At 41.1% G+C, this 24,144-nt stretch overlaps 1 protein-coding gene across 1 annotated transcript; it reads left to right on the top strand.

Moving 5' to 3' along the window:
* The first annotated feature begins 526 nt into the window (after nucleotides 1-526).
* Nucleotides 527-13,853, top strand: LIN7C (lin-7 homolog C, crumbs cell polarity complex component). The gene is made up of 5 exons (XM_065839397.2): nucleotides 527-617; nucleotides 6,048-6,166; nucleotides 7,244-7,315; nucleotides 7,659-7,868; nucleotides 10,335-13,853. Exons 1-5 carry the CDS (start codon nucleotides 581-583, stop codon nucleotides 10,488-10,490), a joined length of 594 nt encoding a protein of 197 aa, XP_065695469.1. The 5' UTR covers nucleotides 527-580; the 3' UTR covers nucleotides 10,491-13,853.
* Nucleotides 13,854-24,144: the final 10,291 nt, after the last annotated feature.

The raw sequence follows: 24,144 nt of genomic DNA, 5'->3' as shown, positions 1-24,144 counted from the left end.
GACAGGGAACTGCTGGAGAGAGTCCAGCGCAGGGCAACAGAGATGATGAAGGGAGTGGAGCATCTCCCGTGTGAGGAAAGGCTGAGGGAGCTGGGGCTCTTTAGCTTGGAGGAGACTGAGGGGTGAGCTTATTAATGTTTATAAATATATAAAGGGTGAGTGTCATGAGGACGGAGCCAGGCTCTTCTTGGTGACAACCAATGGTAAGACAAAGGATAATGGGTTCAAACTGGAACAGAAGAGGTTCCACTTAAATTTGAGAAGAAACTTCTTCTCAGTGAGGGTGGCAGAGCCTGGACCAGGCTGCCCAGGGGAGTTGTGGAGTCTTCTTCTCTGGAAGACTCCATTCAAACCCGCCTGGACACCTTCCTGTGTAAACTCATCTGGGTGTTCCCGCTCCGGCAGGGGGATTGGACTGGATGAGCTTTCGAGGTCCCTTCCAATCCTTGACATTCTGTGATTCTCTGAACCCGGGCCCACCACCATAACCGTCCCCACTATCGCGACAGCGACCGCCATGTCGGCTCCAGCCCCGCCTCCTTGCCGCGTCACTTCCCGTGCGGGCCGCGGCGAGGAGGAGATGGCGGCGCTGGGGGAGCCGGTGCGGCTGGAGCGAGGTGAGCGCGGCCGAGCGATGGGCGCTCCCGGCCGGTGGAGCTGCCGCTCCAGCCCGGCCCTGCGTCGCGTTGCTGTGGGTCCGGCCCGAGCCCTCGGCACGGCCTTTCCCGTCCCCCCGGCCCGGCCTGAGCGAGCGGCGGCCGCCGTGCCGGGGCTGCCATGGCGGGGCTGCCGCTCCGCATCGCCCAGGGCACCGACCCGCTGCCCTCCCCGGACACAGCGGCTTTGGGAGCGTGTTCCCTCGGGTCTGGCTCCTTCGGGGTGTCGCTGGGACTCGCGTCTTCGGCTTCTCTTTGTGCTGCCCCCGGAGGTTTTTCTCGTTTTTTAGTGTACGAGTGGGTGCACTGAGTCCCAGTCCTTGGGATGTGTCTGCGGGGCTCTGCCCTCAGCCCCGTAACTCCTTGATTCTACTTGTCCCCTGGGAAAACTTCGTCTTGAACCAAGCTGAATTCTTAGCTCTAAGCTCAGTCTGTTAAGCTGTGTCTTAGCAATAATAATTGTTTTTTATAGGAGACATCTGACACATGCAAGAGTCCCACTACACTTGTTCGTCATTCTGCTTAACGCTTGTCCTCTCACATTTATATTTCCATCCCGATTTTCCAGTTTATGGTCTTTATTTGCATGGTTAATACTGTGCAGTTTGTACCTAGAATTAGCAGGGAAATAGATAAAATATAAAACCAAGTTGTGTAGTTTTTTCTGTAGTACATTTGTGTCTTTTATCCAGGGCTTTTAAGAAACAATTGTAAACTTCGTGGTGGTTCTTCAGGACTGTGCAAGGTCTGCAGTAGCTTGGTGGACACACACCTGTACAACGATATACATGGTTTGTTTGTTAGTGTGTATTTAGGAAAACAGGTATCGGGAAATGGAATTGAAATGGGAAAAGCATAGTGAGAATGAGAAATCCTGTGTTTGACAAGGAAAGTGCTTCAGTGGAGTGCAGGTGACTGGATGAACTGTTTTCCCGCTGCCATTCCCATTGGGACCACCACCTTTTCTCACCATGCTAGGTGTTTTTTTTGTAGACATATAACACACTGTATATACCCGCTTTATTGTGTTTGGTACTATCAGGTGTTGTCACATAATTAAGCTTTTCGGTTTGCCTAATCCTCCTTCTCATTCCACAAGTGAAACACTTAAAATGTGTGAGAGAAAGCCTCTAAATAGTGACTTACGTAAGAACTTTGCTTCCCACTCCACAGCTCATCTATCCTCCCTACTCCAAAGCTCGTTAATTAGGGCAGCTGCTTTGGCAGTGGATTAGTTGCTCTGGGTAGGTCTGCGGAGTTAAACCTCGGGGAGCGTCCTCCTCCACCTCATTACCCTGCAAACAAACAATTCTGCAGAGTTACTCAGGGATCAGTGGAACAAAAGATCTATTTAGTCTTCTGGCATATTGGGTTTTTTAAGAAAAGAAGAAAAAGGGAGTGCACTGTAATTGACCTACAAAAGCAAGAGCTTTATTTACAGAAATAAATAACCTCTGTGAATTGTATGGGGTTGACTGCAGATAACGTGATGAATCAGCATCAGCTTGAAAGTGAACATCACTAAATGTAGTTGGCACATAGCATGAGAGAGAATAGTGTAGAAAAGTAGCTGATTTGAAATGGTTGCCATATGCTTACCATCAGGGCAATTGAAAATTCTCCCTGTCTGTTCTCTAAGCTGTATTGCAAACACCACCATCCAAGTTCACTGGAGTGCAGGGATGAAAACCAACCAACCAAACAAAAAAACCCCACAAACATTTAACATTTTGAAGTTATGGTTTGGTGGTGCTGTGTGATGACTCTGTGTGCACCTTAGGAACGCAGAGTATAGAAACATAAGGTGTTGGTGGATCAAGAGGATCTGTGAGGACGCTGCGTTTTTCCTCTCTGTTTTGTTCACACATATGAAGCTGTGGAATCTTGCTGGCTTTTTCTTCCACGTTCTTTTAGTTTAAACGTGTCTTTTTTTCAGGACTTCAATCTTGTATCCTGTGATCACAAATAATGGTTTGTGAAGAACAGGCAACCAATCCAAAAAGAATGAAAAGGTTAAAAGAAAATAATTTTTTAAAGTATATCTGGATTCCATTTTACAATTAGTTTTATGGGTTTTTTTAGTCACCTACTGCTGGAGTTATTTCTACATTGCTCCTTGTTGAAATCCATCATGGAAACAATTGCATAGCGTTCATTTCAGTCTCTGGTTCTGAACAGTTGGCTGAACTGTAGTGTTACTACTGTGAGGAAGACAGCTTTCAGCTGTAGGAATTTAGCAGGCATTAGGAGGAAGCAAACTACATCGGCAGAGCAGCCAACAGTATTTAATTCTCTGCACACAGGTGTTAGAAGGTGAGTTTTGCCACCTGTTCCCAGCCAAATTAGTTTATTTCCAGAGCAGTGTTGCTGGGAGGGTCTGAATCTGCAGCTTAAGTTATGTTTGTTTAACTTTCGGACTGGTGTCATGGCATCATGTTAAAAGGCTAAACCAAAATAACTGTTGGTTAAAAAGGGTCCTGGAACTGGGATCCATTGCCTGTATCTACCTGAGCAAGAGGTGCAGTGTGGTGAAAGGAGATCTGTAGAGTGCTGAGGACTCAGCTTTCATGCTAGGTTTGTCCGCTTTGGGTTTTTACTTTACAGCAACAGCTTGGTGCTTTGAGCTGAAAGCCCTTTTTTATTCAAGTGCATATTTTGCTTTAGTTTCGTTTAAAAGGATCCCAGTGTATCCCAGTCACTTTTTGACAAGCTGACTCTATGTTCTTAGTCTGTGCTTTATGAAAGGCACAGCTAGTTCCCAAACTAGCTCATTTTACCTTAAGGTATAAAATGCTGTGTAGTTAAATATTCTGGCTCTTAGGAGATCCAGGTAGTAATTATATTTGGTTTATTGATGAAATGAGAAGTTCAAAAAAGAGGAGAAATGAGCAAATGGAGTTCTGGAGTCTTGATTTTTGCAGTTACTCTTTGGATCAGTAGGTTGCTGTCACCCTTTAAAGTTTCTTGGAGTATCCTAATCAAAGTGCACCTTACAGCTTAATGTGGTTCATGGTTCTGGAGGAGAGAAACTGAGTGGGGATCTTATCAATGCTTATAAATACCTGAAGGGTGGGTGTCAAGAAGAGGGATCAGACTCTTTTCAGTGGTGCCCAACGACAGGATGAGCATCAATGGGCACAGACTGAAGCACGGGAGGTTCCATCTGAATATGAGGAGAAACTTCTTTACTCTGAGGGTGCCAGAGCCTGGACCAGGCTGCCCAGAGAGGCTGTGGAGTCTCCTTCTCTGGAGACATTCAAACCCACCTGGACACCTTCCTGTGTGATCTGCTCTGGTGAACCTGCTTTAGCAGGTGGGTTGGACTGGGTGATCTCCAGAGGTCCCTTCAACCCCAACCACTCTGTGATTCTGTGATCACAGATTTGAGAACAGCTGTGTAGAACTGTACACTTTGTGTGCATGAAATAGTCGTTTGTCTGCAAACATCTGCAAGTATTTAAATGATAGCTGTATTGTAATTTACATACTTACTAGACTCTTGATGAATATATGGAGTGTTGCAGTATTGGAAGTGCTGCTTTTGCCATTTGTCGATCATTCTACTTCAAGCTGTTCAGTGTGAGACTTCATGAAATTCAGATAACTTGTATTGCTGTTGCTGAACACAAAGAATACTGAGAATGTTGGTGAATTTGCATCATTGAAAGACTGAAATATTAATAAACAGTCACATCTAGAAGCTCTTCAGTTTCACCAAATATTTTGTATGTTACATAAAATACAAAATGTGTGTTAGGAAATTAAAAGCTTTAGAAACACATTTTTAATTTTGTATTTGTACAAATATGCATGCCTGTGTGAAATGACGTCTCTGTAGGTTTGGGATTAGTAATAGCTAAAATTTAGGGGTTTATATTTCTTTGCGTTAGATACGTGATGTTTGTAAAGCTTGAGAATGCCCCCTAAAAATGCCAAATTCTCTAGCATAGAAAGAAACCTTAACTGTCATCTGAAATAATTTGTGTCTTGTGGGTCTTGTGGCTGTAATGGAAACACTGGGATGTTCTTCCACGGAGGGTTTGTTTCCAGCCCATGGTGGGTGACCGGCCCGCGAGGTGAAGTCGTGCCCTGTTTAATTCCCTGCACCACCTCATCTCGGTGTGGTGGTTGCTAAGAGGTGTCTGACTGGTAATTCACAGAAGTGGACAGAACATCACTATGGGTTGTCTCTTGCCAGGGAACTTCACCTTAATTTCAGAACATTCACCCTGCTGTCTCTTCATCCTGTTACGTAAATTCTCTCTTGGCCTTTAGGAGAAGTTCGTGGCTGTTGCACGTCTTCTGTGCTGACGTGATGCCTTCGACTAGACGTGTGTTCACAAGACAAATGATTGCCTAAAGGTTAATTACAGAAAAAAGGAAGTAATGCATTTGGGATATAGCAGTGTCCCAGACTTCATCCTTTTCTAAAATAATCTGTGCCTTATTTATATGGTAGATTAATCACTGCTGCTTTGTGATAATGAAGGTAATCCTTTCTATCTGCTTTTCTGGGAGACTGTTCTACTTCTGTTCAAGCACTTGCGTGATTCAGAATCATCACTAATGTAACACTTTGGAAATACAAGGGAGGGAGATGAATGTGTTCTACTCTTGTAGAGCTGCTGGGAGCACGTCACATAGAGTTTGATGCCCGTCTCCAGTCATACTGGTCTGGAATCCAGTCCTTCCCAAGGAGTCTGGTTTCACAAAGTAGCACCCGCGTTTATGAGAATATGGACAATGTGAATTCTTAAGAGCAAATTTCTAGGGACTGCAACAAAGAGGTTTGGGGTTGAGGATTCCAGAGTATGCAGATGTTTTCTCTCAACTGGGAATACCAAAAAGGATTTTGGTTGTTCTTCTGAGCACTTTGGAAAAAAAGTAGGCCAGGTAGTTCTCAGCCCTGTTGTAGGGAAAGCACTGAGTTTATTCTTGTTGAACTAATTTTTTTGAATGTTTAAGAAATGTTAGCATATTTCACAATATTCTAGCTGGTTTTGACAAAATGTGATCTGTGAAGTTATGCACATGAAATTATGAAATGTTGATAGCGTATGTATCGATGAAATATTTCTGCCCGATTTAAACTTCAAGGAAAGATCAGATTGTCTTAAAAATATACATATGGCGGTGATGCCTCCATATATGTTACAAGGTTGGATTGGTGTCGTTGACTTAAAAATAGTGGGTAAATGTGGTATTTTATTGTAACATTTTGTAGATACACAGTTTTATGAAAAAGGAAACTAACAGGTATTTTTAAGGTGTATACAAGTGCGCACACACACAGACTGCTCCATTAATTTAAAACACAACAAACAAACACAACAACGACAAACTTGAATTTCCTCAGGCATTCCTCATTACTAGTGTTCTATTTTTCTTTAGACATCTGCAGAGCAATTGAGTTGCTGGAAAAACTGCAGAGAAGTGGAGAAGTGCCACCACAAAAGCTACAGGCTTTGCAAAGGGTCCTTCAAAGTGAATTCTGTAATGCTGTAAGGGAGGTAAGTTACCTTGAGTTAAAGAAGTGTGTTTTACTTTTTCTTCTTTGTGTTCCATGCAATAAGCTGATTTTGTTCTTTGTGAAAGCTGAATTTGACTTACAGAGCTTTCAGGAGTTCAGAAGAAGATAATTTTGGATGTCTTAGGTGCATTAAATAGTTGGTCAGGAGCAAATAACTTTTTAGAAGCTATTTTGGAAGTCTGTCCTTACTGGCAGCTAACAGGCTGTTACCCTTGTGGAATGTAAGAATGGACAAAGTGCAATTTGCCTGTTTGTTTTAAGCCAAATCCACATCACCTTGCGCATCACCTTGAGGTGGAGCCTTGCTTCACCTCGTCCTTATTCAAGATACTTCTGGAGATTTTTATGTGATTAACTATGCCTTGGTATTGGTGCTACCACTGATGAGAGCACCTGGAATGATTTAAAAGATCTGTTTGTAGACACAAGTGTTACCTTAATGTCTTCATCCTGTGTAGGACAGTGTGTTTATCACTTAGCCAAGTCCAAATGGTTGGCAGGTAGATGTGAGGGTGTGGGTTACCCCTCAGTGTAAGCACTTCCTTAGCATTAGTTTTCTTATTACCTCTGTGTTTTCTATATGTTTTTTTTTTCTTAACTTACTCAGTCAGTTGCATCAGTTGAAGGAAAACTTGCTGTTTTGCAGGGAGGGATGGGTTTGGGAGGGCTTTGAAGAGCTGTCCTGAGGTGGGTTTGTATGCATCTTGATTGAAGGGTTCCAGCTTGAATCAAACAAGAGAAGATGGTCGTCCACGTCTCCGGTCAGGTGTGTTAGACTAGCAGTAAACTCCTACATTTGTGGTGAGGTCTGAATACTGTGGAAGACATAGGTTGAGATCTAGATACGAAAGGATTAACTGAGCAATAAAGATGCGCAGAGAGTTGTTAGTACAGTAGATTGCCATTTGACACCTCGTAGTGAATCAGGGAGTAACTTTTATCTAGAAGTGTGTACTTTTTAATTTACACATTTTTGAGTTGTACCTGATATTTTGCTTTATTACCTAAACATAAAAATATCTATTTTTCCCATACTTAAACTGTTTTGTCTCTAAAGGTCTATGAACATGTATATGAAACTGTGGATATCAGCAGTAGCCCAGAAGTCAGAGCTAATGCAACAGCAAAGGTAAAAACCAAACTAAAACTTGTGTAGAATACGGTAATTTATTACTTTAGAAGCAGAGGAAGATTATTTAAAATTCAGAAGGATATTATCTAGATGTCTGATAAAGTGGGTAAGCTTAACAGGTTATTAAAGGGTATAATAAAAGACTTGTTATTTTTAAGTTTCTTCCGTTTTAATTTTATTCTTGGAGTTCTCATTTTTTCATGCTAATGTTGGTGTCTGGGTGATTAATCTCATTTGTCTGAATATTTAATTACTTTGAGATAAAAATGCTTATTCACTGTGTCTAGGTAAGGGGTCTATATGTAATTTCTTATAAATAGGAAAATCTTGTTTCTTACAGGCCACTGTAGCTGCGTTTGCTGCTAGCGAAGGTCATTCCCACCCCAGAGTGGTTGAACTACCCAAAACCGAAGAAGGTCTTGGATTCAACATTATGGGAGGCAAAGAACAAAATTCTCCAATCTATATCTCTCGAATTATCCCTGGTGGTATAGCTGACAGACATGGAGGCCTGAAACGTGGAGACCAGCTGCTTTCTGTCAACGGAGTGGTAGGAACTGCTTTTCACTTTCTGTAGCAGTAACTACATGTTTCCACTTGGGGGCATATGGAGAACATCTTATACATGGCACAAGCTCTGTGGCTTTTAGTCTTGGCAAAATAGTTTCTTTTTGTCCTTGCAAGAACAACTTGCTCAGGTTTCTGTGGAGTTCTGTGCATTGAGGGTTTTAGGATTATGCTTTGGTTATCTGTCTCAACTGGGAGCTGAACTATTTATGTCAGTATTTCAAATTCTGAGGGGCTGTATAAATGTAGTCAAAGTTTTGTTTTGTGAAATAGTAACTACCGTTATGGCTCTTTCTACCACATTTCACGATGCAGATTTTAATTAATACAGTTTTCTGCACCTTCTAAGGTAAGTAGTAAATTATGCTATGCTGCATTGGACTGACCAGATTCTCATTATCCCAATAAAAATGCCAGTGCATAATGAAAACTGTAATAAGATGGTGTTGTCTTCAGTTGTGTGGTATTTTTTCTTCCACCTAAGTGTACTGAGCTTCGAAAACAGAGGCTTTCTGGTATATTTTCAGGAGTATATGTATAAAGTGCTGTTGTGGATATTTATTTTTAATAAGTATCCTCTTCTGAAGAGTTACAATACAAAAAGCAAAACACAGGGTGACTGGGAAGAGGAGACTGTGGCCAAGCTGTGACTTAAGGCAGCTGCTAGTCAAATGCATGTAAATATCACTCAGACTCTTGATTTTATTTACAGGGAGGCTGTATGCTAGCTTAAAATCAATGTTTTCGTCATTACATCTGCAAACAGGATTTCATTTTAAGACTGAGGGTCAAATTAATCTTGTGCTTTTTAACCCAAGTGGTTTTTTATGATATATGAAAGGAGCAGAGGCTTCCTGGGTGTCTGTACAGTGGGATATCCCTGCTAGTACAGATCTCTGGCATACTTGGCTCCTGAGTATTACCTGGGAGTCCAGCTGTCCATTTCAGGAGACACAAGAGAAATCATGGCCATAGGGACGTGATTGTCCTTGGCCTCGCCTTCCTGGTGCTTTGAAGGAATAGGTGTAGAAGTGTCTTCAGATGAGGCCTTCCTTGCCCTACTCCACCCATAACTTAACCCAATCATCAGACACTTAGTACAGCTAATAATGTGTGTGTGTGTGCATGCACATGTATAAATTATATTTAACCATTGTAAGAATACAGTGAGTGCGTAAAATACCGTTGAGAATGTTGATATGGTCTCAGAACAATCATCTGATGTTTACAGATAGAATCCTATCATCTTAATACACGACAGGCATTTTCTTGTAATTTCTAATTTAATACTTCAATCCACAGCCAAGATTGCAGTGAATGTGCCTTAAAACAAGTTTAATGTTTTTTAATTTAGAAGATTTTGAGTATACTCCAGAATTTTAGGTGTTTTGTTATAATTAAACATAGAACTTTACAAACTTCACATTAGTAGTTTTTAAACAGAACAGCCTGCACATCCACTTGAATAACAAACATGAAAACATTCAAATGTATGTGTTAAGTCTGATAGAAGAGAAATAACTTGGGTGTTTTTAACTGTTGTCTTTCTTTCTGTAAGTAACTTTATAGTAACGGGGAAACCCTCCAATCAACAGGTACCTCACCTGCCTTCTAGCTTCTAATAACACCAGTGGGAGGTAGGCTTGGGGCAGTCCCGTTGTTGTGTTTACTAAGTTGGGGAGAAATAAGTTTTGCTGATAAAATGTGTGCTGTCCAGGAATGTGTGTTTGGATGCAATTGCTGAGAACCGTTGCTTAAAATTTCTGATCAGATGAATCTAGTATAACCCTAATAAATTCTAAGGGTTGCTTTAGGAAAGTACTTTGATTCTGTTCTTCCTGAGGTGGGTCAGGCTGTTCTTAATCAGTTTAGAGGAAATTACCTTGATTATCTTCTGTTTACGGAGAGATGTGGAGCACTAAGATAAACATGTTGCATGTCAGCTGTGCTGTTGCAGGTGCCCAGTGTGCATTTTTTTGGCCTTGTCATCACACAAGATAACATCAAGAAAGCAGCTACCTTGCAGTTGTCTGTGGCAACTTATTAGGCAAATCGAGGGTGACTACTGAATGTAAAATACATTCTGAAAGGAGAAAACCGATCTTGAATTTTAAATAAGCGTCTTCCTGAGATCAAGTGTAATTTCATAATTGCCTAATGTTATCCTTATTTCACTTGCTGTATGTAAATACAGAATGTAATTGTTTAGCATAGACCTAACCAAAAGTTTTGCACTACTCTCTTGTTAATACAACTTAGTATATTTGTCATCACCTCTTACTGATTTGCTGACATATGAATCCTGAACTTGGATGACGTTGTCTTTGTGCAGTCTTCAAACTAGAGTTTTTCAATATTTGATTATATAGACGTTGTGCAAAAAATGAAAAATATTTGGTTTTGGTGCGTGTCTTTACTAATACCGTACTTAATGGTTTATGCTTTGCAGAGTGTTGAAGGTGAACACCACGAAAAAGCAGTGGAACTGCTGAAGGCAGCACAAGGAAAGGTGAAATTAGTTGTGCGATACACGCCGAAGGTCCTGGAAGAAATGGAGTCAAGATTTGAAAAAATGAGATCAGCAAAACGCAGGCAGCAAAATTAACACTGTATGCAATAACTTAAAGAGAAAATATATTCCACTTACATTGTATAGTTTGCTTTGTGACTCAGTTGATCCAATGCCTGGGCTATGAGAGACCGTGTCCTTTTTGTAGAATCGCAGAACGGTTGAGGTTGGAGGGACTTCTGGAGCTCATCCAGCCCAACCTCCTGCTCAGAGGAGGGGCAGCTGGAGCAGATTGCTCAGGATGGTGACAAGCTGGGGTTTTGAGCATCTCCAAGGATGGAGACTCCAGAAGATCTCTGGGCAACCTGTTCCAGTGTTCTGATCTCCCTCACGCTGTGAAGGTCCATTCTTAGTTTAAATGGAGCTTCATGTGTTTCCATTTGTGCCCGTTGCCTCCTGTCCAGTCACTGGATGCTACTGAGAAGAGTCTGGCTCTTTTTTAACTCTTTCCTATCAATGATTTACACACATTGGTAAGATCACCCTTGAGCTTTCTCTTCTCCAGACTAGACAATCCCAGTTCTCTCAGCTTCTCCTTGTCTCTCAGATGCTCCAATCACTTAACAACCTTTGTGGCCCCTCACTGGAATCACTCTTGGATCTCCTTGTCCATATTGAACTGGGGAGCCCAAAACTGGACCCAGCACTTGATTTGTGCCTCACCAGGGCTGAGCAGAGGCGAAGAATCACCTCCCTCGACTTGGCAACGCTCTTCCTAACCCAGAGGGCGTGTGGTGGCTCATGGTCAGCTTGGTGGCCTTCTCTGGAGCTGGTCACCCCCCAGCCTGTGCTGTTGCACGGGGTTATTCCTCCCCGGGTGTAGGACTTTGCGCTTTCCTTTCCTGAGGTTCTCATTTGCCTGTTTCTCCAGCCTGCTGAGGTCCCTTTGAGCAGGTCCCCAAGAGCATGCTGTGCCCGCCACCCACGTTGATGACAATGTGAAATAACGCAGGCCCCAGGACAGACACTGGGGTGCACCGGTGGTGACCACAGGACTCTGTACCGCTGATCACAACAGCCCTCAGTGCTTCTGCCGTTTGTAGAATGTTTCCAGTCTCCATGTATTTCACAGTTTAAGAGGAATGTGTACTTCTAAAGTGGCCTAAGATACCCTCAAAAACCTACGTGTTGATATTTCTATTGATATTTTCTTTTTAATAAGTCTCTTTCATGTCAGATCTTTAAGAATGAAAGTGAATTTACAGATTTTTTCAAAGGAATTTAATAAGACATCCTTGTACAATTGGCATCCCTTTTTTCCTGTTTTCTTTTGACATCACTTAACATAGAATCTAGGGGTTTTTTTCTGAATTATTTTGGAAAAAAAAAAGATGTAGCAGAATTTTGGCACTTTTCTTAAGAATATGTTGTATATCAACTACAAAACCTAATCACGATCTACTGTGTAGCTGATAATGATACCAGATTTTGTAATTTTTTGGTGAGTACATTATTTTTACACTCCTGCTAAATTGTAATTCATTACTCTGGAAATTGTATTACCTCACCTGTAAATAATTTACAGTTGGTGTTCTCATATAATGATTTTGTAATAGCCGACATTTACAAATTTGCAACAATCATTCCTGTAACTTATATTATTTGATACTAATTTTAAAGCAGTTAAGGGAAAAAATGTAGTTGTGTGTGCAGTTCTGGATTGACTCTCTAGATGATATTTTTATATTCAGAAACAGAAGATATATTAGTGCACTGCAAAAGAATTCCAGATGCTTCCCTGACTTTCTGCTGTTTAAAAGAAATATTCATCCTAATTGTCATACCTCTCTTGTGTTTCTTAGTATGTTCTATTGTAGTCTTACCTACAGACTCACTGTCTTAGTCTTGGAATAGTTAGCACCTAAATTATTATTACATTTCTAGGAGTAAAATGTTCTGAGGCTTGTATGCCAGGTTACCGTGACATGTGAACTTGTCTGGGGTTTTGTAACTGACTGCTTCCAACTTGGAGGATTCTTATTTGTACCACAGCATCACCATTATTAAAAGAATTATATGGAATGGTGCTGTGGTAGTAACGAGGAAATCTCCAGCGGTAAGCGATTAATGTCTTATCTCAAGCGTGTGCTGTTTTGAAGATGATTTCTGGACAGAGGTCCGCTTCTTGGAATCTACCAGGTTTGAGGCTGTACGTGTGTACTTTAGATTTTGGAGTATTTTTTAAATTATTTTTTATTATGTTATTTAGAGCTTCACCTTATGTATCTAGAATTAACTTGGTTGTCTACTGGGTGTCTGTTCACTTGTATGGCAGCTATGAGTGCATCCTAATTGACTCTTAGTAATTGGATTCTTTGAAGCTTAAACGGCAAAGTGCAGTTCTTAATACGTGGCTAATCCCTGGTCTTTTCACGTGGAGCGGTATGATCCATTGTGAAATAATTCAGTATGTGAAAGAAAGGAAAAGGTTAGTGATGTAAAAATGACGGCAGGAGGTTTGTGCTTTGTCTGTTGATCTGTTGGAAAAGAAGAAACATAATTGCCGCAGGCAAGTGAGAAATGTAGTTACTTTCTGCATGTTTCTAGGCATGCTAAGCCTGCAAAGGGGAATTTGGATTTTAAAGATACTGATAGTTTGAGAATGCAGTATAAATATTTATCGGTTAGATGACACTGAGCACTGAATTGCATGGTTGATTATCTATCACGGGCCTCTTTCAAAAGGCCTCGTGTTGCTGATGCAACCGTGTTGTTGAATTGTATATTTTTATGGAACAACTGATGTTTAAAGTATTGAGACCAAAATCACTAGTTAGACCAGTTGTGGATGTGTTTTAATTTAATTGTAAGATACTAGAGATTTGTTTTAGAGCTATATATAAATATCTATATTAAGGAAAGGTATGAATACGAGATAGAAATGTGCATTTTAAGAACTTGTATCCCTCTTGTTACTGAACAAAGATAATGTGCTTTGTTACTCTACAGAAGTATCTACTCTAGTGCAGCTAGAGCTGCTAAATGCAGTAGCATTTTCATTCTGAATTGTAGCGTTTGGATACAGTTTGTCAGCTACTACAAAATGTGGGGAGGTATATCTGGGCATATAAATTGTATGTGTAGAATTTAATAAAAAGTTTTTAAACTGCAACACCAACGAAAAATCCAATAAACAGATAACTCATTAACAGTCATCTTTAATACTATGAAAATCCTGTGATATTAAGGATGGGGTGGATTGAAATACACCAAGAAACTTGGTCTGTGTTACTACTGAGCGGTGCCTGTACTGTGTTCATACGCAGTCCCTGCACTTCCCATCCTCGGGTATGCAAACGGATTAAGAAGTATCATTTCTGCAGATAATACCTTCTGCATCTGTTGCTGCTGTGGGGGATCTTTGGGTTTTATCCACAGAAAAATAAAAGTTCAATTTCATGTGCGTTGTGTTTGTGCTTTTTTCTGACTTTCCATTTTGAGTCGTGTTTTCCGACTGCTGTAATTGTGTGTTTATCGTCTCTAGGGCATAACATAAACACCCTGTATGCATCTGAAGAGAAAAACTTTAAATCTGTCATTAGTTCATTCTCCTGATTGCTTACCGATCTTCCCTTTTCTATCCCAATATTTTGTGATGCGTTGGAGAAGAAAATCCAAGAGTGCTATGAAGTATCTATAATACCTTGGACCTCCTGCATTTTTGAGACATCCTTAGCTGCATAATGTACATGATGCATATTATTCTGAGTCAGATAGTATCATTTAATTGTTTGAAGCAAGTATCTCAAGTAATGTTATGTTGATTTTCTATAACTCCTTGTATAAAGACCTTGTAAGGTTGTCAGCTCCTCAGGATAATGTGCCCAGAGTTCTGAACTGAGGTAAAGGAAGGAGAAAATGCTTAGTTCTGAATGTAAAAACCGCTTTTTTTAAATGTAGGTAGGCTGGGCTGCAAATTGAAAATATATGAAAAAATATATGAATATTTTTATTTGGTGTACAGCACTGATAACACATGAACTGGAAATAAAAGCACATTCGCAATTTTATTTTAAGATCAGATTATTTCTATGATCTGGTTTATGCAGTGGCTATCTCTATTTTGCTAAATACGGTTCAGGCTTATAAACTGAATTTCAAAATAAGGCTTATAACACTGAACCAAAGACTGACTGACATTAATGTAGTTTCGTAACTTCAAAATAACAGTAGTTTATGTACCTCATGTTTTTCATTGCAATTACAGGCTTAAAAACAACCAGAAAAGTTGGAGGAACATACTTTATTTCTGATTTAATCTGTGATCTAGCAGTCAACACCCAAACAAGCTGGAAAGGTATTTTGTCCAAGCTAATATCCCACCTTAAACATGCGTGGACTGAGCAGAATCAAACTTAAACAATCTAAAAGAAGTTTTACTGGAAAATTATTTGCCTCTCTTCTGTTGGTTTCTTCAGGAGGCTGATGTTGGATGTAAAAGGGTTTTCATCTTAATTTAAACTTCAAAATGGTAATTTGGAAAAGTAAAATTTCCATCTATCTGCGGCTCCTGATATATTGACCTAAACTGATGGAATTTGGAACTTCGTCGCCATGTTGTTCTTGATTATGGGTATTCGCTGGTGTTGGTACTTGCTGTTTTTTGACCGTTTATGGAGCAGTTTCAGTCTGATAAGTGAACAAACTGATGGGGTTTGTGTCAGGCTTTTGAGTCTATTTCCATTGGTGTAAGCAAACTCAAAAAGCAAAGTGCTCAGTCAAAGGAGTTGCATTGGCGTGAGGAAAGGGTGAGACCAGGGCGGGTGGACGAACTGACTGGAATTTTGGAAGCCCCAGCAACGCAATAGTCTGGGTTTCTGTGATCCTTTGCCTTGGAAAATGCTGCTCAGAAGCCGGTTTTTGAGAAAATTGTGGGTTGCAGAGCTCACTTTTATAGGCACGGTGTCCTCGGCCTAGAGGGCCTGAAGCCAAGTCTGCCTCGGGATAAAACTCGTCACTGGTTCTAATTGTTTAAAAAAAATACCCAGGGAAAGCTTTAAAGATAAAATTAGCATTGAATTTGAGGTTTTGATGTGCTACTGTTTCTTGTTTCAATGACCCACCTTAGGTAAAGAGTGAGAAAATCATGAAAAGTGAAGCAAACTCTTTGGATCCCCAGTTTTTTTGTTGCTTGTTTTGTGGAGTTTTTTGTTGGTTGGTTCAAGTTGTGGTTTTGATTTGGTTTGTTTGTTTGTTCTAAGTAAACAGGGTATTTTATTAGTAAAAAAGGCTTAAAATATTTAAAATAAAGCCTTCTACACAGACACGTGCTAATGATTTCTTCCCCGCTCCTCAAAGATAAATGAATCCGCCTTGTCGCACAGTGCAAGACTGAGGAAACTGGATCTATTAATTCCAAATTGAACAATCCTCAGAGACCTTTATGACCTTTGTATCTGTTTAATTGTATAGTTCGTTGTATTGATAAATCTGGCTTATGTAGAAAGGCTTCTGCTAATGTAAAAGCTGGAGTAAGGTGGATACATTCCACTATTGCTGGGCATTTGTGTTCAGTCTGATAAAACCTTGCATTGAAATGATGTGTCCTGTTGAGAAATGGTGATGTTTAAAAAGTTGATTTCTCCCTTTGAAGTAAATTTCTTCACCTTACTCCCATTTTCACCATTTTTTTTTTTTTAAAAAAGTACATTTTCCTGGCTGGCTTATCAGTTTTGATAGCAGATTGGCAAACATGTCAAAGAGTGACTCATGTTTTTCTATGGAGTTTCTGGCTTTTTTTCCCATCATATCATCTGATTTTGGCACCTGGACATATGTTCTTCCATGGTTCTCTCTGATTTTTCCTAGAAAACAGGTTTGGGGGGGGGGACCCTCACCACCACCAAAAAGAGTAATTTTCCCAAACAGTGCAAGACTTTTGTGTAATTCCAAAGGTAAGTTAAAGCACCTGTACCCGGTTCTTATCTAATCGCAGCTCAGCTTCTCTGCTCGAGCTGTTCCGTAGCATTGTCTGAACAAAATCTAATCTGCGATGGAGCCTCGATGGCGAGCAGCAGGGAAATCAGTCATCGGGCCTTTCACCTGCTCCAGGTAGCTGGAAGTAAAAGGCAAAATTAGTGATTTATTGTATTCCCGGCATTGCAAGAGCGCCCAGAAGTCCTGGGTTTGAATCAGGATCCTATTGTGTTTTGCGGTGTACAAACACAGAACAAATAATTTGGCTCCAGAGAGCCTCAATCTATTGCTAAGACTTTGTGGGGTTTGTGGCTGGTGTTTCTGAGCTAAGCAAGATGAAACAAAACATGCAAACCTGGTAAAATTAAACAATATTTTTGTGCAGTTTGATCTGCAATTTCAACAGTGTTTTGTTTTGTTTTTCCTTCAAGGAGCACAAAATCAACAATGCCCCTTGCCATGAGTAAAGAGCTTGAGATACAAATACCTACTCTGGTATTTGTATTAAAAGTTGCTATTTTTTTGGCAGGCTCATGACTGTAATCTTATGGAAGCTGAGAGCCTGCAGTAGCCATGCAATTTTTCTTTCAGTCATCTCCGTGATAAATGTGAAGTCCCTAAGAAATCGTGTTTGCATTGCTGTTTTCTGAAAGCGTTAAATGTGTTTCACATGTGCCGCTGGTGTTAGACATGGGTCACGCTGCAATTGAACTATGTAGAGCCACAGCTTTAGATAAACATGGGATGTATTCAAATGAAATAGCAAGAGTAATTGTAATTAGGCAGAATGCAGCTGGGTAAGTAAAAAAATAAAAGGATCATGATGAGAAAGGGTTGTAGTTGCTAATCTAAAATGATGGTTGAGTCTTTGAAGTTTCTGCCACCTATTAAGCATTGCCAAATTCATTTGTCACCTGGTCCTATATATATATATATATATATATATCTCTGTAAGGAACATTTAACAAAGAACTGTTGTTTTTACATAACTGAGGACCTGGTGCCTACCCTAGCAGGGGGAAAGGACTGAGAGACACCGGACTATGAATTCTTAATGTAATACACAGTCTCTTCCCCGAATATATACTGATACCTGTATACATACTGATACCTGTATTTACAAGTTAATTTAGGGGGGAAGGACTGAGAGACATTGGACTATGAATTCTTAATGTAATACACAGTCTCTTCCCGGAATATGTACTGACACCTGTATACATACTGATACCTGTATTGATAAGTTAATTTAGGGGGAAGTGTAGCCAAAGTACCAGGAATCCATATCTTAAATAGATTGATAAGGGGAAGGTTGTTGTGTGCATAGGGATAGTCTGTAAACCCTGAAGTACCCAACCAATGGGAAACAAGGGAGGGAAATTGCAGCCGGGATTTTGGGGAGATAAAAACAGGGGCTTTTTGTCCTATTAGGTGTGCCTACCTTTAGGTACAACACCCGGTCTTGCAAAATCGTTATTAAAATATGCTTTGCCTAGAGATCCTGCTTGGGCCTATTATATTTGCAAAATAATTGTTTCCTACATATATATATATGTATATCCATCCCTCTCTCTTAATATCTAATACTACAAAAATATATCCAAAAAAAGACTTGGCTGCCTCCAACCAAGCCAATCCCTGTGCTGGAGGAATGCCTGCGGCTTCTGAAGGATTTATTTGCCTGGATTTTGCGCTGCGGCATACACCCCATCTGCAAATACTGAAGGCGAGGGGTGCTGCCTGGCAAAAACTGTAACGACCCGTCTCCTGTGAGTGAAAAGCAGGACTGTTCTCTGGGCGAACAATAGTTGTCTGGCATTTGTAGCTTTTTGGCTTATTTTGCAGGTGTGGTCTCTTCTGCATTAGCCTCGTGTGCAGAATAAAACTTGAACCTCTGCGTTGTGAGCCAGGCAGAAATTATGGGAAATGCCTAAGCAGGGTGCAAAAAATGACAATGATAAAAGATTGGTGGGGAGGATAAAATGAGATAAAATAGGCCCAAAATTACTAGTGTGCATTTATGTTCCAAATATTGCAGGTAGCTCAGTAGCTGATGATCGATCTTAATTCTTAGCAGTTTGCTTCTCTTCTTCCCCTGATAACAGAGACTTTGCTGAAGTCGGATGCGTCAGTCACCTTGTAACTATAAGAGCATTTCAAGCAGATGATCTAAGCTCAGTCCTACAGAAAATAAGGCACCCACAGATTAGTAATGTTTGTACTATTCCAAAATATTAACAAAAGTAGAATTTTAGTTCCACTGCAGCTTTTGAGTCAGAAACAAAGAACAATACAGAGTGTTAGAGGGATCGCGTGCTCTAATGAAAGCAAACCGCTCCTGTTCATCTGCAAGGCTCCAGGTGGGGGAATAAATCAGTCTTGTGCAGCGATCTGGTCGTCTCGAAGAACACACCAAAATAATGTGTCTAGCATTGTGTGCAGCGTGATTTAAACCAATACGCTGCATGCCGGACTGTTATGGGCTTAATTTATCCTAATGGGAAATTCAACTCAAAACCTATGGGGAGTGTATCCACTTGGTCTTCACCAGAGTTATTCTGATATCTGTGACTTAAAAATAAATCATTTGTTAGCCCTACACTGAAAAATCATTCATTACCAAATGATCACATTACGATTAATTGTTCCCTTGTAAGTGTGCATGTATTTCTCCACATGTATTTTTTTTTTTCAGAGCATTTGGTTTATTCTGTGGTGAAGATAGGTAATGTATCAAATGGAGTTTTCTTTGATAAAGAACTTAAACAAGTTCTTGCTTCTTTCTCTCTAACACAGAAGCTTTAATAATATTTCGCTAAACAGCTTAGGATTGTGGACATGTTCTGGGAATAATTCATCATCCAAGTTTACTTCTTTACATTACTTGGGCTCCACTATAATTCTTCAAAATAGGGTTTAAGTAGGATTTAAAGCTACATAATCCTTAAGATGGTCCTCTGCAAAGCCAGATTGCACCCTTAAAGCACTGGTTTGTTTAGGTTTTTTGATTCATAGTGTCATGTCTTGCCTTAAATGTTTTACTGGTCAGCGTGTTAGTGGCTTATAAAAAAGGTTAAAAACAGGCTGTCTGATTTAAAAAATAAAATTCTTGGTTATTTTCCTATGGAGGGTCTTGGAGAAAAGGGGTATCGGGGCGAGCTGGCGAGTCTTCACCCCCAATAGATGCTGCCAGAAACCCGCTGCCTGGCTTCTCAAGTCCAGGGCTCTTCTTGTTACTTCTCAGTTGGCCACATATCATGAAATATGCCAAAATGCATAGAACACATAGCAGTGGATACGTGTGTTGCTTTTCCAGCAAATGAGTTAGTGTATATGTCTGGCTTTGAGCTATTGGGTTTTGGTTTTGCTGGTTGTTTCCCTGTTCCGCTCTCGGTAACAGTGGCTCTGTCCTCACCAAATTACTTCTTTGTAACCCCTTTCGTGCAAAGTATTTGCTTGTCATATATAAACCGTCTGGTCGTGAGCCGATTTCACTTTGGCTATCATTTGATTTGTCTTAACGTTAAAAATGTTGCATGCTAGAATGTCTATAGAAAATCTTGGTTGCGCTGTGTAATAAATATTTTACGTAAGAAATTGGATCTTTAAAACAAGGACCCACCCTCATTTTAGCACAGATCATTCCCGTTTCTTTAAATCAAGCGAGGGTCCATTAGCTCAGCGTAACTCAGAAACTTGTTGAATTACCACAAAGTGCACACGAATCTAAGTGATGCTCAAATCTCAACCAGCATATTGGGGAGAAGGCAAATGGTGGGATGGAGAGAAGTGTGCAGTGTCTGCCCCATCGGGATATTCTGCCAAGGGCCTGGAGTTTGGGCAGAAATCACCTGAAAGCAGGCGAAATTGAGATCCTGCTCAGGGGATGGGGCTGCCCATCATGCCTCAAGTTTGGTGGGCCGAGGGGCTGATACTCACTGCTTCTTGCCTTACGTCTGCCTTCATACAGTGAGACAAAGATGTGCTGACATCTATTGACAGTAGGATATCGTACTGCCTTTAAAAGAAGATGCACAACATGAATTACAGCCTTTTTTTCATTATTCTATTACAACTATCTAGATGAAGTACATATTGCCATGAATATTGAGCTAAAACCCAACCTTATATCCTAGTTACTCTGCCCTAAATTGCTTTTTCGTTCCTGTACAGTGACCTGTTTTCAGCTGATCGTTGGATCAGAGTGCTAAGATAATAGTAATTTGTTATGTTATGATGCTATTACATTATAGTGGGAACTGGTCTCCCTTTTATTTACAAGAGAATACACAGTACTTGGAGACTCTCTGGACTGTCCTTTCTTTTAGCTTTATTCAGCTTACTGAAGGTGTTGGAATAACCTGTCTGGTGTTATTCTCCTGTACTTAGGGTGTAACATGCCTTTTCTATTCACAGCCCAGCTCACTGGATTCTGGAGGCAGCTTTTGGGGTAACTGAGCAAGGAGAGATGGATTCACCAGGCCAGACTGCAAAATACTTCATACTCTGGACCATCCAGGCAAACCATATACAGAAACAGCATCAGAGGCACTCTACCTTTCAGCTTAAAAAAGCCTTAGCATATAGATCTTTATTACCTAGATAAACCAGCTTTGCAATAAACATTATGGTTTTCCATATAAAGGAAAATAAAAACCAGTAAGTGCCTGCAAATAGGTGGCTGCACAAGAAGAAAGGGAGAGAAATGTGGGCTGTTGATGGAGAGGAGAACAGTGCAGAGACAGAAGCTGAAAGAAATAAGGAAAGGACAATTTAATTTGCCAGAATGAGTTATGAATTAACTGGAAGCAGCAAAGAAATATTGGCTGGATGGAAAGGTAAGTGGATTGCTTGCAGGGTGGGAGTTTGGGAGGTGGAAACTTGAGGTAGCTCTTGTAAGGGGAAAACAACTGGAGCGATGCTGGGAAAAGAACTTGGAAGACCACTTAAAATAGAGAAATGGAAATTAGTAGATTGAAACCAGGAGAGGATTAAGAGGAAAAGCCGAACTAGTCCAGTGTTTCAAAGGATGAAAAAACAAACAAAACCAAACCAAAAAAACCACGGTGTTTTGTTGTTCTGCTTTTACTAGAAATCTTTCACCCTTATTTTTTTTTTCCAGAAGAGAAGTTCTGCAGGTGTTGTAGGTCCAGTATTGCCATACAAAGTAGTCTTCATGCTACTATTCATCTTCCTAAGGCCGTGCAGGCACCAAGGGCTGCTTCTGCTCCATTATTTTTGCTTAGTGAAGTGAGACTGTTTGCAGAGCAAGTATAAGCACTTTGCTATTTTTATTTGCCAGCTGAAAAGAGAAAAAAAAAGATTGATTTTTCTTATCTGGATTGGTTTGGGTCTGGTTTGCAGAAGTATTTCTAGAAATAATTCCTTTTAATTATTTTTTCCTGCTATTCTGGTTTCTACCCTTCCATCGCTGTCCCTGAGCTCAGGCACAGTGGCGTGAATGTGCAGTATCTGTGGCCCTGACAGTTGTTAGAGCAGCACAGTTTTGACCTGATGCATTTCCCCAGCCAAGATCAATGAAGGAGAAGGACAAAAGATAAGCGTTTATGTCTATATATGTGCGGTAAAGCTTTCTCATACGTCAATAAATGCAGCTTTGGTGAGAACTTTGTACTGCTCACAGGGTATAGGACAAGCACACAGCAAGTTATTAAAATGACCTTATTTTTGGAGTGACGAATGATGATGTTCATACAAAATCAGTGCATCAGGAATAGGATTCCTAGTATGGAAGACAATAATATTTTTAGCAACTAGGTAAAACAGTGCTAACATTTTTAGGAGGGAATTAACAACAGAAAAAAACAATGGGGACAAGTGTAGGAGGTAAAGGCTGGAAGTTCTGTATTTCTAGAATCCTCAGTGCGTACTTCAACTTCTTGAGAACAAATGATTTTAAATCTTGAAGTCTTTGCTATTTGCATGCCTGATTTTTAAACTTCACCAAATAATTGCTTTTAGGCTGACAGTTTTCTTCTTTTCTTCTGCCTTGGCCAGTGCAAGGGAGGCAGGATTAGCCCAGACCGCAGCCCCATGTGGAGAGTGTCCTCTGCTGTGTCCCTGTCGGAAAGGGTGGCCCTTGGTGAGGAAAGGTGTAAGGTACAGCCTCTCAACTCCTGACCCCCCTAAGAATGCATTGGAGCACCCGTGCCAGGCCAGGGTTGCTGTGATTGCTGCCTGGGCTCATCCCCAAGGCGTTTGACTCACCATCTGTGCGCAATTATTTTGGATTTTTTGGATGTGATTGCAGCAACTTGGATGCTGCTGCCTTGAGTGAAACCCTTGCCTGGTTGCTCTTGCTTTATGTTGAGGGGTCAATCACCATCATAAATTTGCTCACGGCTTTGGGGAAGCCAGCACAGCTCAGTGTGCGCATGGCGATGTGGTTCATCCTGTTTCCCTGCTGCTGTGGAGCAGGTTGTCAGTCTCTTACCTGTTTTTGTGCTACTGCATCATCCACAAAATGAACAGAATGATACCTATGTACCTTTGTAGTGGCAGAAGGGCTTAGGAAAGCTCTGATTTCCAGTGGGCTGTTTAGGTTGGGCTGTGCAGGCATCTGGAACATTGTGTCCAGTTCTGGGCCCCTCAGTTCCAGAAGGACAGGAAACTGCTGGAGAGAGTCCAGCGCAGGGCAACAAAGATGATGAAGGGAGTGGAGCATCTCCCGTGTGAGGAAAGGCTGAGGGAGCTGGGGCTCTTGAGCTTGGAGAAGAGGAGACTGAGGGGCGACCTCATTAATGTTTACAAATATATAAAGGGTGAGTGTCAGGAGGATGAAGCCAGGCTTTTCTTGGTGACAACCAATGATAAGACAAGGGGCAATGGGTACAAACTGGAACGCAGGAGGTTCCATTTAAATTTGAGAATAAACTTCTCATTGAGGGTGACAGACACTGGACCAGGCTGCCCAGGGAGGTTGTGGAGTCTCCTACTCTGGACACATTCAAACCCACCTGGACACCTTCCTGTGTAACCTCATCTGGGTGTTCCTGCTCCAGTGGGGGGATTGGACTGGATGAGCTTTTGAGGTCCCTTCCAATCCCTGACATTCTGTGATTCAGGCTGTGCCACTGGCACAGCCGGGCAGGCAACACCCCAGGCAGATTCAGAGCATCCAAACGAGACATGTAAAGTAGATGGTGTGAGTGTTCGCCACCTGGGCAGGCTCTGGTGCCTTCAGCCTGATCTGTTAGCTCAGAGCTCATAATAGGGTCTGGATCAGAGGGAACCCCCAGTTAGAGGTCCCAACTGGTGTTACCCAAGTGATGCTGTGGCATCCCCAGTAAGATACAGTGATTGCATGGACCACGGTGCATAACTGAGCTGAACATGTAGCAGGCGGGTTTCTGGTGGTGTCTGCAGGTTAGAAACATGTAAAAAAAAAAAAAGGTTCGAGTGAATAGCAGCACATATGGTGATGGAGAGTCCCAACAGAGTCCCAACTGCAAGGGTAGATCGGTGTTCAGTTTTGTTCGTGACTTTCTCAAGGCAATAAGGAAGAGGACACAGACTGCTGGCACAGGTTTGGTTACAATGTACAGATTTTATAAAAGCCAGATACCACCTGTGGCGTTTTGTGGGTCAGGGAAGCAGTTCTTTAAAAGCAGCTCGGTTTTGATGAGAGTTTGTGATGCAGCCATGCCTGCTTGATGTTATAGTATCAATAGGAGAGCGAAATGCTGCAGGTCTCTGAGGAACAGCGACGGTGTGGCACCGGGTCCGTGCTCCGCGAGGACGGACGTGCTGCCTTTGT

The sequence above is a fragment of the Patagioenas fasciata genome, chromosome 5 (genome assembly GCF_037038585.1).
Source record: "Patagioenas fasciata isolate bPatFas1 chromosome 5, bPatFas1.hap1, whole genome shotgun sequence".
Classification (NCBI taxonomy): Eukaryota; Metazoa; Chordata; class Aves; order Columbiformes; family Columbidae; genus Patagioenas; species Patagioenas fasciata.
Note: the sequence above shows the minus strand (reverse complement) of the source record. Positions and strands in the feature narration are given on the sequence as shown.